At 46.5% G+C, this 16,850-nt stretch overlaps 1 protein-coding gene across 1 annotated transcript; it reads right to left on the bottom strand.

Moving 5' to 3' along the window:
• Nucleotides 1–15,061: 15,061 nt before the first annotated feature.
• LOC124650226 (benzyl alcohol O-benzoyltransferase-like) lies at nt 15,062–16,549 on the bottom strand. Its single transcript, XM_047189781.1, has 2 exons — nt 16,103–16,549; nt 15,062–16,006 (listed from the first exon to the last, which is right to left on the bottom strand). The coding sequence occupies exons 1-2, from the start codon at nt 16,547–16,549 to the stop codon at nt 15,062–15,064; spliced, it is 1,392 nt and encodes a 463-aa protein (XP_047045737.1).
• Nucleotides 16,550–16,850: the final 301 nt, after the last annotated feature.

The raw sequence follows: 16,850 nt of genomic DNA, 5'->3' as shown, positions 1-16,850 counted from the left end.
TTGTTGGCTTAGCAGTGTGATCCAGTGATGAATTGACATGTGCTTTTCTTGTATATTGTGATCCTTTGGTTCATCAAGTCTTTGATGTGCTTCTGGATACAATTATAAAATCATTAATTCAGTTACCTGATTATTCAGTTAGGACTTGGTTGGATCTCTCGATAGGCTGGCTAATTGTCGAGAATATGCTTGGCTATGGCTATCCGTAACCGGTGCTAGTAAGCTCAGCTGATCAAATGATCTCGAGTTGCTTGTGAGATATGTTGTTTCTTGTGCTGTGCCTCACTTGTTGCCCTCTGTGTGATGTGTGTTCATCACACAAGCTTGGCCTGATGTGTGATGGTGCTTGCTCAAGCATCATTTGATGCTTGCAATGATCCATTGGATCATCTGCAAGGCTCTGGTGTTTTGATTACTTGTGTAATTCATTTATCTGTATAAGCTTGCTTTATTAAGTGGATAAATGATGTGAACTGCCTTGCAGTGATGATCATATTAATTGAATTAGCTAGGGCTAGTTGGATGACAACCTCTGGTTGGTACCCTAGCCCTCTACTGAACCCTACTGGTGATGATGTGGTGGCTTAAGATTTTGGTTATGGGTTGAGGTGGCCCTGGCAGCTCTTTGATGCTGTCATGGGTAGCTCCCTCCCACTGTGGCTTGTTGTGACTTGGTGGATACAACTCTGGCAATCACTGTTGGATTTCCAGTGCTCTTTGCTGTTGACAAACTAAAATAGGCACAAGTGCCTATCTGTCTGATGGTTAGCAGACCATGTAGTGCTAGGTAAGTTGGAATGGCTAATTAGGATCAAATCCATGATGGATTTCTCTCGGTTGTGTCACTGTGTTGACACCACCAATGTTCCCTGGGTTATTTTCCTTCTAGCCTTTGCTTTATTTATCGGCACCAAATGGTTTTGCAACCAAGTGATGATACATCCAGGGTTTCCTACCCTTATTTGATTCTGTGATGCATGTGTATGCTTATTGATGAGCAAAGCATGTGTTTGCTCGAGTTATTTTGTGTATACCTCACTCCGGCTCCTAGAAAATGAGTGTTGGTGTAGAGGATTGCTTCGTGTTGTTCTTGTGGTTGATTTACTTGCCCTGCTCCTCCTGGTGATCTTGTGAGCTTGATTCGGTCGCTGTGGTGAGTTAGCAGATTGAACAGCAGTGGCTGTTCATGTGTTCTTGAGTTCTTGTGTTCTTACCAGTGAAGCCTGTCGATGAATGAGCTAGGGTTTGGCTCAAAAAGATTATATATGATGCTCCTATGCTCTCCCTGGTCGACAGCTTGGCTCTGGTCACTTTGGTGACTCATTGATGCTGTGTGTGTGTTGTGCCACATGCACAAGCAGTGGCTTGGTGGTGAGCATGCACACTGCTTGTGTGTCTTGCTTGTGTGTGTGTGTACACCAGATCCTGTGAACTTGGCTTTGGAGAGGATCAGCTCGGCAGCCTGATCATATCCCCTCCATTTGCTTTATTTGTTAACCTGCCAAGTGGCTTTGCCACTTGGCTTAATTCTGTTTTTTTTTTGGCTTTGATTTGTGCAGGGATCAAGAATGGCTCAAAATGGACTTGGAATTCATCAAGTTCAAAATCAAATGAAGATGATCTTGTAGAATTTAGACTAGGATCATTAACTTGTAATTTCTCTTTATTCTTCTTTTTCTATTACGCCCATTTATGTAATGTGTTGTATTATTCTTTTATTTCACTTATGAATATTGTAATGACATTGTAATGTGTGTGATGATCAATAAAGCTCAAAGTTTTCTCTAATGAGCTTTACTTTATTATAATAGTTCATCTTGTTTATTATTGATCATTTACTTAATGAATTTCCTCAATTGAATTATTTAAAGTAATTATTTAATGTTTGAATTTGAAATTCAAATTCAACCTTGGTTTGAATTCAACCATGTCATATCATTTGGAATTCAATCATGCAAACTCTCCTCTCTCATTTCAAAACCCTAACTAGTGAAGTGAGAAACAAGTTTGTCGCACTCTCAAAACCCTAACCCTGTAAGGTGTCGAGAGAGAAACTTGTCCCCCTTCGATGCAGTTTTTGTTTAAAAGCGCGAAATTTCCCCAGAATTTACTATGCAATGCACATCCCTTTATAAAATCTACCCCTCGATCGTCTCTAAACCTGGGACATTACAGGTTCCAACTGAAGTTCCTGCAGGGAGCGGCGTGTTGTTGAGTACTGCTTCCCTTGCCGCCGCCCACTCCTCATCCGCGATAGTGTAATCGCTGTCGCGGTTGCTGGCGCTGTTTTCAAAACTTGCCCTTCTACTCGGAACGGGGGGTATGGTCCTCGTTTCCTCCGCGCCTTGCGTTTCCCGTGTTATTGGCGACATAAACCTGATGGTGTGCCGCCCTTCGGGTGGTTCCCTGGATGATGATGTCGATACTGTCCTCTCCCGATGAATACTGGGCGTTGCAGATGAACGGTGTGTCGCTTGATCCCAGCCCGTGCCTGGTGTCACAGTTCAGGCAGTAGTATGAAGTTAGTTTCGAGGATGAGGAATCATCCGATCCTACCGACATGGAGGACGCCGAGCGGGGAGTTGAAGGCACAGGGGAGCACGTCGATCCCGTCAGTCCAGCCGACAGGTCGAGTGATGGCGACGCGCTTGATCCCGCCGACCCGGAAGTGGGGGATTCCGGCGAGTCGAAGGATTCCCTCTGCGTTGACGTTGTAGTGAACGCTGCCGAAGGTCATCTCCATGTTTCCTTGTAGATCTGAAAAGTTCGAGCGGGAGGAATCGATGTGTGGAGTAAACTCGTAGGAGCCGAATCGGATCGGGCTTCCCTGGGTCGGTGACGATGGTGTCGATGAAGCTGCTGATGAAGCTGCCGGCGAAACCGCCGGCGTCATGATCGGATCTGCCGATGCTCTGCCTTGTGCCGACAGGGTCCCCACAGACGGCGCCAATTGTCGAGGGTACTCCTCGCCAATGCCCTTCGATAGGGGCTTAGGGTTGACGGAATCCTGTAAGCTGACGCGAGACATCGGTTCACAGACAAGCGGGGAGAGCGATTTACCCAGGTTCGGGGCCCTCGATGAGGTAAAACCCTTACGTCCTGCCTGTCTGTTCTCGATTATGATGATAATGGGTTACAATGGGGTGCCGAATAGTTCGGCTGAGATCTCGTCGAGATGGCTGTTGCTAAGATGCCCTAGCTCTAAGCTTTCTCTGGCTAAGATGGCTAAGATTGATTGTGCCCCTCGGCAGCCCCTCTCCTGGCCTTTATATAGGAGGCTAGGTCTCAAGAGGTCTCACCGAGTACGACTAGGTTTACAGTAGTTTTAGATCTGATCTTTCCTTGTTCGATCGCTTCCTTGTCTTGCCCGTCAAGGAATCTTCTGGTGCGCCGTCCTGGTGGCCCATCTCGCCTTCAGGTGTCTTCATGGGCCTCCAATTAGTCAATACAGGATAGGGTAATGTGGGTTACTCGAAGGGTAGTGCCCACGTCAGCGTTACTCCTCTTCCTTTTCCCTTTTGGAGAAACAGCGGGAGGAGGAGATTGGGCCGACGTAGTGTCCTCGGAAGATCCCGCAGATTTTCGAGAATCCACGGGGTCATTCACAAAAGACGGAGCTTCTTGATTGTCATCAGTGACAATGGCCCTTTCTTCGACTTCTCCACCTTCAGGAAGAGGAGGAAGCGAGACAAGTTTTGGATGATCCTATGCAAAATAAAGCGGGGAGAGGTATCGGGAAAGAAGTAACAAAAAGATAGCACGAGCAACAACAAGACAAATAGACAAAGATTACCTTGGGAAGTGGATTGGCGGCGGCGAACGGCGTCACACGGCAAGAAGAAGGGACGAGCATCTTTTTGCTGAGAGATGAAATTTTTCGGACAAGTTTTTCTAAATCCTTGACCTCCAAATTCACCGAGCAGCCGATCTACGTCTTCGTCGCCGGCATATTTCCAGAGAGGATATTTGCGAGCTTGAAGTGGCTGTACTCTAGTACTAAGAAAGTATGCGATGATTTGGATACCCGATAATTCTTGGCCGCGAGTATTTTGCAACTCGCGGATACGAGTCATCAAAGTTTCTGTCGACGCCCTTTCTTCTTCGGTGGCCTCCGCGTCCCAGGAACGGCGGCGAAAGATTTTTTCGGCGCCATCAAAAGGAGGAATGTTGTCCTCCGCACATCCATGGTTTTCCTCTTGAATGTACAACCACTTCTTGCGCCATCCTTGAACTGAGTCAGGAAGCTTGACGTCGAAGTAGTCAACAGTGGGACGAACAGAAATTACAACGCCGCCTATATTATAGGCGACATTGGGCGAGCCATTAAGGCGGCAGAAGAAAATGCGCTTCCATAGCGCCCAGTTAGGTTGGACGCCAAGGAAGGCCTCGCAAAGTGTGACGAAGATGGAGATGTGAAGAATGGAGTTTGGCGTGAGGTGGTGGAGTTGCAAACCGTAGACAAAAAGCAATCCACGAAGAAAAGGATGAATGGGGGCGGACAGACCGCGAATGAGGTGATCGACAAAACATACCCGGTACCCCATTGGAGGGGTTGGGTAGCTCTCCTCACTGGGGAAGCACAGCGCCTTGGATTTCTTGCTGATCCCCAGCTTCTTCAACATGTTGATGTCTTGCGAGGAAATCTTCGACCTTTCCCACTCCGCCGCCCCAAGATCTGCAGCGGCCATGGAGGATTCCGGTGTGCTGTGCCTCGTCAAACGGCGCGGCGGCATCAACAATGGCGCAGGATTTGCAGTGTGGAGGCGAGGAGCTTAAGAGCTTGTGGATCGTAGGAGGGAATTCGCATATGAGAGAAGGAGGACGGTGTGAGCGGAAGTGTCCGAGGAGGAAGAAGATGATCTTATATAGGGGTGCGGTGAAACGACGGACCGTTGGATAAGGAAAATGCGTGACAGATGATAGCCACGTGGCAACAAGGGTAAAAAAGTAACTTAATAATGGAGAAGTTACGGTACGTACGCCAGAAAAAGCGGAGGACGTGTGTCCCCCACTTGCACGACGTGTCAAGATAGTGGATCAATTGGGCCCGCATGGCAGCGAGAAAAGACTTGTCGCCAATTTTTGACTAGCAATCGTGGCTATCGTCAGCAATAACGTCACCTTGACAGAAGAAAAATTCGGCTTATCAGCTGCATCAAAAGGCGACATGAAAAAATATTTGAGAGCTTTTGATCAAATACAAGTTTTTGAACAAATGCTCGGGGGCTACTTTGGAAAAATGAAGAGATCAAGAAAGACAAAATATAAATGGTGTGAGCCTATGATCAAATACAAGTATTTGTTCATAGCCTCGGGGGCTACTCCCATCGGGAGCGCTGTTCGCCACAACGCACACCTCCACCCCTCCAAGAAGCACCACCACGTCGCCACGGACACCGCACCGACGGTCGAGCGTTTGGTCGGTCACCTGCGGCGAGAAGGCGCGACTCCATCTCCACTTTCATCGACATCGCCCTAGAGACATGCCAAAAGAACCACCAATGTGGTATAGTGGCCCACTGGACACCGTCATGCGAGCTTCAGTGCGTGGAGGCGCTCGCGGTGGACGTTTTTTTCCTTTCGATAAAGGTCATCTTATTACTCAAGTTTAAGTAATACACCCGGCCTCTGCATAACTGTGATGCACACAGCCGTTCAAGTTCGCACATAGTGATAAAACAAAAGTACAAAAAGATAGGATCTGAAACGAAACAAAAGCCTAAGCCTTTGGAGGTAGGATTCTTCAATTATGCGCCACCCATGTTGGGTAATAAAATCCTTGGCCGTTTCCTCCAACCGTGTAGACACCTCCGTAAAGAGGTCGCGGTCCTTCAAGCGCTGAAACGACGACCATAAACGGAGCAAAGCTGTAGACCTGTAGATGAGCTGCATAAGAGACAATATTTTGTTATAAAAAACCTTGTCATTTCTACATAGTCAAAGCGACCATGTAATGGCAATCGCTCCCACTCTAATAAAAACTTTAAACCTAGAATCCACTCCATTTAGCCAATTGCTAAAAATATTTGCAATGCTTTTCGGTGGGTATAGGGGTAGAGCCTATCTGAATGATGGACCATATAGATCTCGAAACTGGCAATGGAAAAAGGTGTTTTATTGTCTCCTCTTCGTGACAGAAAACACGCTTCGTACAACCATGCCAATTCCATTTTACAAGGTTGTCCTTAGTAAGAATCACACCCGCTGAGGGTACCAAGCAAAAACCTTAATTTTCAGTGGAATCTTCATCTTCCAAATGGATTTATTATTAAGAACCGTCTTAATAGGTTCAATTAAAGCCTTATACATTGACCCAACTGAGAATAATCCGTTTTTGGGTAGGCTCCACCGGAACTCGTCTGAACCTTGCATTAACTGGACTGAAGCTAATCTTTGTATTAGCTCATTTCAAGCAACCAAACGAGGACCAACGAGGTCACGCCTGCACGTCATATTCGGAGGTGATGTTTCCATCACCTTCTGTAAGGTATCATGCTTATGACGCACGATATTGTACAAGGCATGATATTGTTCTCGGGGGCGGTTTCTCCTAACCATTTGTCCTTCCATAACCTTATCTCCGACCCATCTCTAATGGAAAATGAGCCAAAAGGGAAGAAGTATTTCTTAGTTGCCATAATGCCAGCCCAAAAATGCGAGTCCCTGGTTTCCACATAACCTGAGAGATTGCATTTGAGCCACAATACTTCTTTCGCAACATGTCCTGCCATACACCATCCTCAGTTAGTAACCGAGCTAGCCATTTACCTAGCAAAACTCTGTTTTTAACTTCAAGATCATGAACACCAAGTCCACCTTGATCTTTTGGACGGCAAACGATATTCCATTTGTCAACCGGTATTTTTTCTTCTCACTATCTCCTTGCCAAAAGAATCTTGATCGGAAGTAATCCAATCTACGTAAGATTCCTTTAGGCAACTGAAAGAAAGAAATCATATATAGTACCATATTCGTGAGTACTGAATTAATGAGTACCAATCTCCCCCCTAGAGATAGGAGTTTGCCTTTCTAGCTACTAAGTCATTTCTGTAGTCTTTCCTCAATGAGTTTCCATTCAGCAAGTGTGAGCCTCCGATGGTGGACCATAATGCCCAAATAGCTAAGTGGAAAACTGCCCAACCCACATCCGAATAATTCAGCATAAAGGTTGGCCTCGTCTTGGGCCTCGCCAAAACAAAATAATTCACTCTTATGGAAGTTTATTTTTAGACCTGATAATTGCTCAAACGCTTGTCAAGATTAGCTTGAGGTTTGTAGCTTTGGCAAGGTCATGATCCATAAAAATAATTGTATCATCGGCGTCATTGAAGAATTGATAAACCCCCATCAACTAAGTGAGGTACCACTCCTTCAATTTGACCATCAACTTTTGCACGCTCAATTAAAATCACCAACATGTCCGCCACAATGTTGAATAACATTGGAGATAGGGGATCACCTTGCCTTAAACCTTTTTTTGTTTGAAAGTATCTACCAGTATCATCATTGACTTTGATGGTGACACTTCCTCCAAAAACAAAGTTATTAATTAAAGCGCACCACTCCTCGGAAAAAACCTTTCATGCGAAGAGTTTGTTGAAGGAACGACCATTTAACTTTATCGTAGGTTTTTTCGAAGTCGATCTTAAGGATAATCCCATTCAACTTTTTGCGATGCAACTCATGGATTGTTTCATGCAGCGTGACGACTCCATCTAGGATATATTGTCCTTGCATGAAAGCAATCTGAGTGGGGCGCATCACATGATCAGCCATTGAATTTAGTCTAATACTAGCCACTTTGGCGAAAATCTTGAAGCATACATTTAAAGTTGAGTTCTATCACGAAATTGAATTCGTGATACAACCTCTGTGATTAGTCTTGCAGCAGAGTTTGTTCCTTTCTATAAAGTTCTGAAGACAAAATTGAGTTGTATCACGAATGCTTTCAATCCCTTCATGATGGTAAAGAAATCTCAAAAATGTTGCACACAATCTCAAAAAGGAGTACACTATTAGGACAGGTCACCAGGCCCGGCCCTGAGGGGGGGTAGGCGGGGCGGCCGCCCTGGGCCGCAAACCCAAGGGGGGCCAGATCCAGCTAAGGCATATGCAGTAGTGGGGGAGGTTCATCCGGTGGCGCCATGAGGGTAAAACCTATACACCGATCAGGTCGGTGGCTACTGGCCACCGCACACCCCCGGGTTGGGTATGGGCCAGGCCCATTTGGGTCTGTTTAGCCTGTGCGGTTCGTTTTTTGCTTTTTCTTTTTTCTTTTCATGTTTCTTTTTCTGATTTCTTTGTTTTTTGTTTTCGGTTTTTGTTATATTTTTTCAGATTCGAAAATTTTAATTTTAAAAAATGGTTCAAATTGAGAAAATGTTTAAATTAAAAAATGTTTAAATTTGAAAATCGTTCAAATCTGAAAACCGTTCAAATTTGAAAACCGTTTAAATTTGAAAACCATTCAAATTTAAATTTTTGATAAATGTTCAAACTTTGAAACTGTTCAAATTTTAAAATTGTTCAAACTTTGAAATTGTTCAGTTAAAAATGTTCAATTTTAAAAAATGTTCAACTTTAAAAAATGTTCAACTTTAAAAAATGTTCAAATTTTAAAATTGTTCAAATTTAAAAATGTTCAAATTCTAAAATTTGTTCAGTTTTGAAAATTTTCAAATTTTACGGAATATTCTATCTCAAAAAATAGTTTTGTGTTTCCAAAAAAGTTGTTAGATTTTAAAACGGAAATATAAACAGAAAAAATAAAACAACAAAAAGGAAAAAAAAGCTTACCTGTTGGGATGGGCCGCAGCCCACTGAACCACCCCGAGTTGCGGGGATGTGCGGTGCGTTGAACCAACCGACCAGGTCGGTGTATAGCACGTCCCGCCATGAGAGCACATCAGAGAGTTTCTGTCGTGCCGTTCACGAGAGGAGGACGACTGAACGGAAGCCTTATTCTATTTAGTGGGCTCCAAGAACCTTTTCCACTTTAGTTATGTTGGGCTTTTTTTCTTGATCAATTCAGCCTTTTTCCTTTAATTAGCAATGAGGAGATTAAGTGGGTGGGCCTGTCGAGGCAATTGATACTCTCCCTGGAGGGCACACCCTCAATAAAAAAATGTTATACACACACACACATCACATCAAATTGAGAAGTCACGCTCTAAAGGACATAGGCTTGCTCAAAAATCACTATAAGACGATATCGCTTCTCATACTTGGCTAGTTAATCTGCCGTAGGACCTTGGGTCTGTAAACTACTATCATTAGTGACTATTAAAATAAGATCATTATTGTCTCAAAATGAAGCTCATCATATAAACATAAACTCTCTCGGCATCAAAAATGATGTTATATATTTATCTAATTTAGATGTAGCATATTTCTATAAATTTTTTTATCTAATTGCATTTAAATACATCTAAATTTAGACAAATTCACGACATTCTTTAAAAATGGAGGGACTACGTAGATTTTAACATGCCATCATTAGTCATTTTATATCTAGGAATACTGAATTTTTAAAACAGCAAGTAAACAATATTTGATATCAACATTGCTTATGTAGATTCTAAATGTTAATTGATATCATTTCATATATATGTGGATAAATAATCAGTTGAGACTTCTAGGGCCCTAGGTTTTTGTTGCGCCCCGGGCCCCTGAAATCTCAGGACCGGCCCTGCAGGTCACTGTCAATATCCCAACGCTCAATTATAATGAACTAAACTAATTACATATAACTTTTAAATGCTTGTCTCATGATAGTGCATTTCTAAGCCTGGCTTTTCGGGAGTGGTGTTTTGGAACATGGGAGCATATGCTCCCTATAATTTTTAAATGCATCTTGCGCATATTTTAAATGTCAAAAAAATTGAAACAAAAAATTTGCACGTATATCTTCAGGTGCTACGCGCTCACAAAGTCGTTTCGTAAAAAATAAACTTATCATGTGACGTGTGTAAAAAAGACAAAAATCAATGCTGAAAACCATGCTTTTCACAGGATAAGTTTTCTCTTTTTTACATAGGCCACAAAAAATATTATTTTTTCGTGAAACTTGACTCATACACATATATTATGGAGATGTACATGTAGAATTTTTTGTCAAAATTTTTCCACATTTCGAAATATGTTTTGTTGGTAGAGCGAGCATACGCACCCAGGAGTCGAATTGAATTTCCGCGGCTTTTCCTGATATTTTGTTTCTGATTCAACTATATAAGCATGCAGAAAATGTAAAAATCTGTCACGGCCTCCTTATGGTGTAAGCGTATCAACCAGAAGCTAGCATAGGGTTCTGAACTTTTGTGTCCTTTCGATGAGTACAACAGATTTGGACAACGCACAATGTGTTCCAAAATTAGCATCAGACTGCTTAGTCACCAAATGGTAGACACTAATTCTCAATCAATTTTTAAGACTAACAGATTCACTGTATAAATGTCTACTAAACAATGTCACTGTGCCCACCGTCGCCATCCTCTCCCTGTCTTCCTCCTTCCTCCTGTCGGAACTGTGTCGCTGACTGCCCCAAACAATAAAAACATCAGATCAGCAGAGAATCATGAGGGAGGGGAGAAAAATTATATGGCAAGAATGTTAACCTCCGTGACGATCTTCTCACCTATCCCGTCGACGGTTGCCGCTGCCTTGCTTTAGGGAAGAGGGCGAGACTGCTTGCACTGTGAGAGGACTCAGAGGAGTACTGTCTAAAGCCCATGTATGCACGTCCAGTTCAACTACGGGTCTAATCTTTCCCACGAACCCGCTTAGGCCCTGTAGGATGTGGCCCATTTATCTGAGGTTGATGGACTAATTGTTGTCTGTCTTCCTTTTTTTTTCGAGAGTACCATATCTTTATAGAACGCAGAATTTTGAATACAAGAAGACTATAACTCGCTGCAAACAACGAGCGTAGTACAAACTCACTCCACTCCACACCGGCTAGTCCGAAGACAGCCACCACCAAAACTACAACTGCGACACAAAAAGCCTATCCAAAACAGAACTTCAAAGCCACGTCTCGAACCACTCCGGTAACCTCCAAAGATCGACAACTCCAACTGAACGCTCCTTGTCAACGCACCACCAAAGTAGAAGATGGCGGGACTTGGTCCATCCTGAGAAAGGCATCGACTTGGATTCCCTGGTGATGTCGTACATAGTGCCCCGGACGATCAAGCTTGGACAACAACAAACACCGGAGGGGCGCAACAAGAAACAGCGGTCCATGTCTCCAAAACGCAATGCTCCCAACAGAGGGACGACATCGAGATGCCGCCAATGCGCCGATTCACTCCGAACCTAAGCTTTCGCCCGGAGACACCACCCGATCAAAGCGGAAACAGGGAAGTGCCGGCATACTCGACGACGCCTCCAAGGAGGGGAATGACGCCCACAGGCGCCATCGTCGTCGGCACCGACAAAAGTCGGGCTAGACTTTCATCCGTGTTGCCGCACACCGCCCACGCATCCCGCCTGATTGGGCCAGCCGAACTTGTTGTCCACACCACCGTCGTCGCAACACTTCGTCCTCGCCGCCATAGCCTGGTGGACCACCGGCTTCCAGCACAGCGAAGAAGCGCACAACTCCACCTCCAACCTCCAGCTCGACGAAGAACCGCATCAGCCCACCACCAGCACGTCGGGCCGCTCGGGCATGGCTGTCAGGCCACTCTTGGTGGACGGCCATACCGGCCCTGGCAACCCAGATCTGGCCCAAGAAGGCCCAGATCGGGCCCCCGCGCCTCCGCTCCATCCTCATCGCCGGCGCCACTGGGTGGGCACCACCGCTCGTCTTCGACCCTCAGGCGGCCGGCCGCAGGCCAGGAGCTCCTCTGGCCGCGCTCCACTCCGCCGCCGCCTGCAGGGCCTTGGACCTGCCTCCCGCACCCGACCCCATCCCGCGCCGGCCTCCGCACTTCGCCCACTGCAACGACCTCCGTCGGGCCCCTCCTCTCCTCCGCGCTTCCTCGCCGATGGCCGGCGAGCCACTCATCTCCTCCTCGTGTCACTGCAAGCGAACCTCCGCGCCACCCTGGAGACGCCCCCCTCCGCGCGAAGGGAGCCCGTCGGGGCGCGCCGACCTTCACCCGCCGCCTTCGACGGCCGGGTTGGGCCGCCCCGCCGGCGGCGGCGGCAGCGGCCGGGAAGACGGGATCTTGGGGGGTCGGAGGCTAGGGTTTCCTGGGGCTCCGGAGCCGCCCGCGCGAGCGGCCCGGGAGCGGTACATGTAGTCTTCCTGACAAAAATACAGTACCAAAGAAGAAAAAGATAGTGCTTCCGTATCACTAACAGCATTAGTGGTTCGTTGTGATCGCTTTTTCCTGAACAAGTATAAATTTTAAATTAATTTTATGTTTCCATTTTATGATAAATTTTAGATTAATTTTATGTTTCCAATTTTCTGATAATGGACGGAGAAGAGGAATTCTATCGATGATTCAATAAGATGCAAGTCTAAAACATGCTTTCGACCTGCTTCAATAGGATGCAAGTCTACATAAAAAATAAGAAAAATGTTTTTTTTCTGATATGTCTCTAATTTCGCACAATTTTTGTGTATATGTGTGAAGGCCGAAGGATGAGGCACATTTAATTCTTTTTTTAGATCATACTCTCGAGTACGATCAAGTAGAGACAACCATGGCACGTAACCAAAAGAGGACATTTAGCCATTAGGGCACCTGAAGAGGACAATGCCATAATGAGGGAGATTGCATACGCTTGCTTGCCGGGACGGTCGGTCCATGGATCAACCTTTGACCAACAATCGCTAAATACGTACAAGGTTACATACATGAATTTTTTGACACTATACGCTTATGGAGACGCTAGGTTCTGATACAATGGCGTTATAAGGAAATAAAAAGTTTTAGACAATGAAAAGATCAGGTGCAACGAGAGAACTGTTTTTTTCCATGCATGTTCATATGACCATATATATTTAGATTTTACAGGGACATATATTTTTTCCCTGCTTTGGTCTCTGTAAACATGATTTAATCATGCATAGTAAAATTTAAAATTTTGAAATAACACATGGACATATATATTTACGTGTTCTTTATACTTGCACGTGTAATAGCAAACAATGAGCCGTGGCAATACATGGACATTCAACTATTATTTATAAAGCGAAGCAAAAACCTATTGCGAGGAGGGATGTAGAATGCATGACATCCAGAATGGCTAAGTTAGCTGATGGATTTTGCTCGTATTTTTATACCAGTACTTTCTCTAATATAAATCATAGCATAATCACTAGTATTTACATGATGTCTAACATGTAAATGTGGACAAACAACACTATAATTATGATCTTGAAATCATGTACGCTAGACTTTTATCTTGTATTCTTTTCTAACTTCTTTATCTACCAAATGCAAATTACATCCCAGACTAGTACGTACATGATGGGACATGTAATTTTGGGCAAATTATACTGTAATTTTTCTTCTGAAATCACGAGGACTAGATTTTCCTTTATTTTTAATACAAGTTCTCTCTTTACTGAACTTCTTTTGCGAAAAATCTTCCAATCTATTAATAATCATTAGTAGCAATACAAACAACACCAAAAGTGTAACAAAAATTATAGTTAGATATTTGAACCACCTAGCGACGACTACAAAAATTATCAGTTTATTGCTAATTAAAAGTAGCAGATTGAACCAGTAGCCGCCCTATAAAGCTCGTTAATAATTCCATCCAATAGTTTGGGTTTTTTTTTTCCTCATGACACATGCTATCTTATAACTGGAAGAAATTTTGACTTGCAACTACTTGAAAATCAGTTGACCACATGTCATCTTGTGACTGGAAGAAAAACTAACTTAGGATGAATTAAGAATCAGTCTTGTGACGATAGACACGAACTAAAAGAATATATGACAATATATTGGAGTTACCTACTCCCTTCAATTCAAAATAGTTAGATATGTTTTTCCAGGAAACACGTGAGCTTTATTAATTAGGCATAAAATTCTTACAATCATTTGTGATCAGATCCTGCACATAGGTTGGAGCTGCATCACGTAAAGAACCGGTAAAACCAGATTTGCGTAACTGCGCCAACACATGTGTTGGGCCGTTGCTCACGCAATCGACCTTCTTGACTTCAAGTTCATCATAAATCCTTAGTTCTCGAGCTTCAGAGAAAAGAGCCCAGATGCTTGACATTTGAGGATCAGCAGATGTAATGGTTTGGACGGCACGGAGGCAATCCAACTCCAAAGTCGCGGGCCACTTCCTAAGCTCAATGATATGTCTTATACCCTCCAGTCAAGCTAGTATATATTCCTCTTTCGGACTTGCACATTGCGGTATAAACTACCATTCAGTTATCACCGGCTGCCCCATATGATCACGAATTATGATACCAATGCCAGTATTATTTGACAAGTTGTCCCAAACAACGTCAACATTGTCCATTACCCTTCCTTCCATTGGTGCTACCAACCGACGTGAGTCCTCAGAACCGGCACTACGGGAAAGCCCGACGTTGCCGTGCTCCACTTTGCACGGCAAAAAGGCTTATACGCACGGCAACGGTTTTGCCGTGCGTGCACTCACGGCAAAGTTTGCACGGCATGCCCATGAAGGATTGGTTTAGAAGCTAGCAGAAATGATTGATCGTAATTATGGATAAAAGAAGCCGATGCGACAATCGAGGGTTTACCATCTCCGTGGACAATGTTATTGTAGTGGTGCCAGACTCGTCAGAATAAAAAGTAAGATATGTTTTGCGTGTGTAGATACATCTATTTTTTAGCAATTATTTTAAACCAAAGAAAGTACTGCGTTTAGACTCGTGGGCATAGATAACCAAGGCAACCAACGCATGCCCGACGAGCCTTTTTCACTTTGGTCTAGTGTATCACACAAGCGGCACAGCTCGCACCCCAAGTCCACAAACCAACTCCGGATTAACTTTGACTAGCACTGTACTTCTTACTGCGGAGTAACCACTATACTTCACTAACCAGTAACCACGACACGCAATTGCGGATAACGAAACGGACGGGCGACGGGACTGCGCACGGTAGCTGATTCAGAGCGCAGATTTGATCATGGCGGGGATCATTTCGGCGACGTCGACGGCCGCAGGGCGCAGCAGCTTGCCCATCTCCTCCACGAACTTGTCCATGGCGGGGCCGGGCAGGCACATGGGAATCACGATGCCGTCCTCGCCCTTGGCGTTCTTGAACGGGATGAGGAAGCTGGCTACGCCGGGGATGGCGCCCACGCCGCCCTTCGCCGGGCCACCGTACACGGGCCTGCCCCACCCGAAGTCCAGGTCGCCGAAGCCGGCCTTGGTGACGTCCGACGCCAGGTACGCGCGCACCACCGTGAAGTGCGGCCGCCCGCGCTGCACCATCAGGTCCGCCACCGACCGCATGTACTCGCCGTCCACCTCCCCCTTGGCCTCCTTCACCAGCCGCACGGCGTAGCTCAGGGGCCTCGCGCACAGCTCGCCCGCGGCCGACACGGCCACGGGGAAGGCGAACGCGTTGCCGTAGTACCCGCTCGGGATGGCGCTCTCCTTGCCCTTGCCGCCGCGGGCGTTGACGATGCAGATCATCCGCATCTCCTCGTCGGCGTCGGGGGCCAGCGCCACGGTGCGGCACTTCCACAGGCAGCCCGTGAGGACCTCGAACGTGGTGGCGCGCTTCCGGAGGCCCGGCGCCAGGTGGGAACGGATTGCGGCGACCTCCTTGGCCCCGAAGAAGAAAGAGCGGTGCGCCATGTCGTCGAGCGGAATGATGGTCCCGTTGGTGTCCGGCACCTCGTCGTACTCCCGGTGAGCGAAGACAGGACGCGGCGGGTTCCGCGCCTCCAGCAGCTCTCGCCTCCACACCGGGAGCACGGACGGCACCGTGGCGCCGCGTGCCAGCTCCGCCACGGCGGCCAAAAATTGCACCAGCCCCTGCGCGTCTGACATCGTGTGCATCAGCCGCACCGCCAAGATGAAGCCTCCGCACGATAGCCGTGTCACCTGCACGTACGCATGTACCACTGTTAGCCACGCATGGACCGAACAATCTTGCACGTGTGACCGTGTGCGTTAGTGTTCCGTGACAAGGAAAGTTACCTGGAAGAGGAGGAGCGGCGTGCCGAGGACTTCGGACGAGCCGGGGACGTCGAAGACGAGCTCCTCGAGTCCCGGGAAGGGCGGCTGCAGGGCGTCGCCGAAGTGCTCGAGGCGGACGTCGGCGTCAGCCTCGATGAACAGCACGCCCTCGCCGGTGCAGTCGACAGCGAGCTTGCGGCCCTCGAGCTCCCTCAGCCGGCCGGCGAACGGGTAATAGTGCACGAGCGCCCTGGCCACGGCGTCCCGGACCACCGCGGCCGGGTCCTTGCCGCTCATGAACGCGTTGCGGCGGTAGAACTGGATGACGGGGATGTGGAACCGCAGACCGTCCTGGTCGTCGATGTCCGACAGCCGCTTCAGTTCGTGCGGTGTCGGCCCTGCCGGCGCCACCAGCTCGGGCGCCTTCCTCCGCACCGTGAACTTCAACGACGGCGCCGAGCCCGCCATGAGCACTGTCTCAGCTAGTGCACGACTTGAAGGATGAGCTAGGATAGAGGCGATCGATGGTGTGGGCGCGAGCTCGTGTGTTCGCTGCTGCTCCTGTGCTAGGTTCGTGGAGAAATGGAGTGGCACCAGGACAGTATATATAAACGAGTGGCTGCACTCTGACAGTGAGATATACTGTATGTGTCAGCACTGAGCAGTTGGGTCGAAATTAGGAAGCAGTTTACTGACCCTGGTTTTTCTTCTTCTTTTCTTTCGCATCTATGATTTGTTGCTAGTAATAATACAGTGTGGACGAGACCCG

The sequence above is a fragment of the Lolium rigidum genome, chromosome 4 (assembly GCF_022539505.1).
Source record: "Lolium rigidum isolate FL_2022 chromosome 4, APGP_CSIRO_Lrig_0.1, whole genome shotgun sequence".
Classification (NCBI taxonomy): domain Eukaryota; kingdom Viridiplantae; phylum Streptophyta; class Magnoliopsida; order Poales; family Poaceae; genus Lolium; species Lolium rigidum.
The sequence above is the reverse complement of the archived record's forward strand: the minus strand, read 5'-3'. Positions and strand labels throughout refer to the sequence as shown.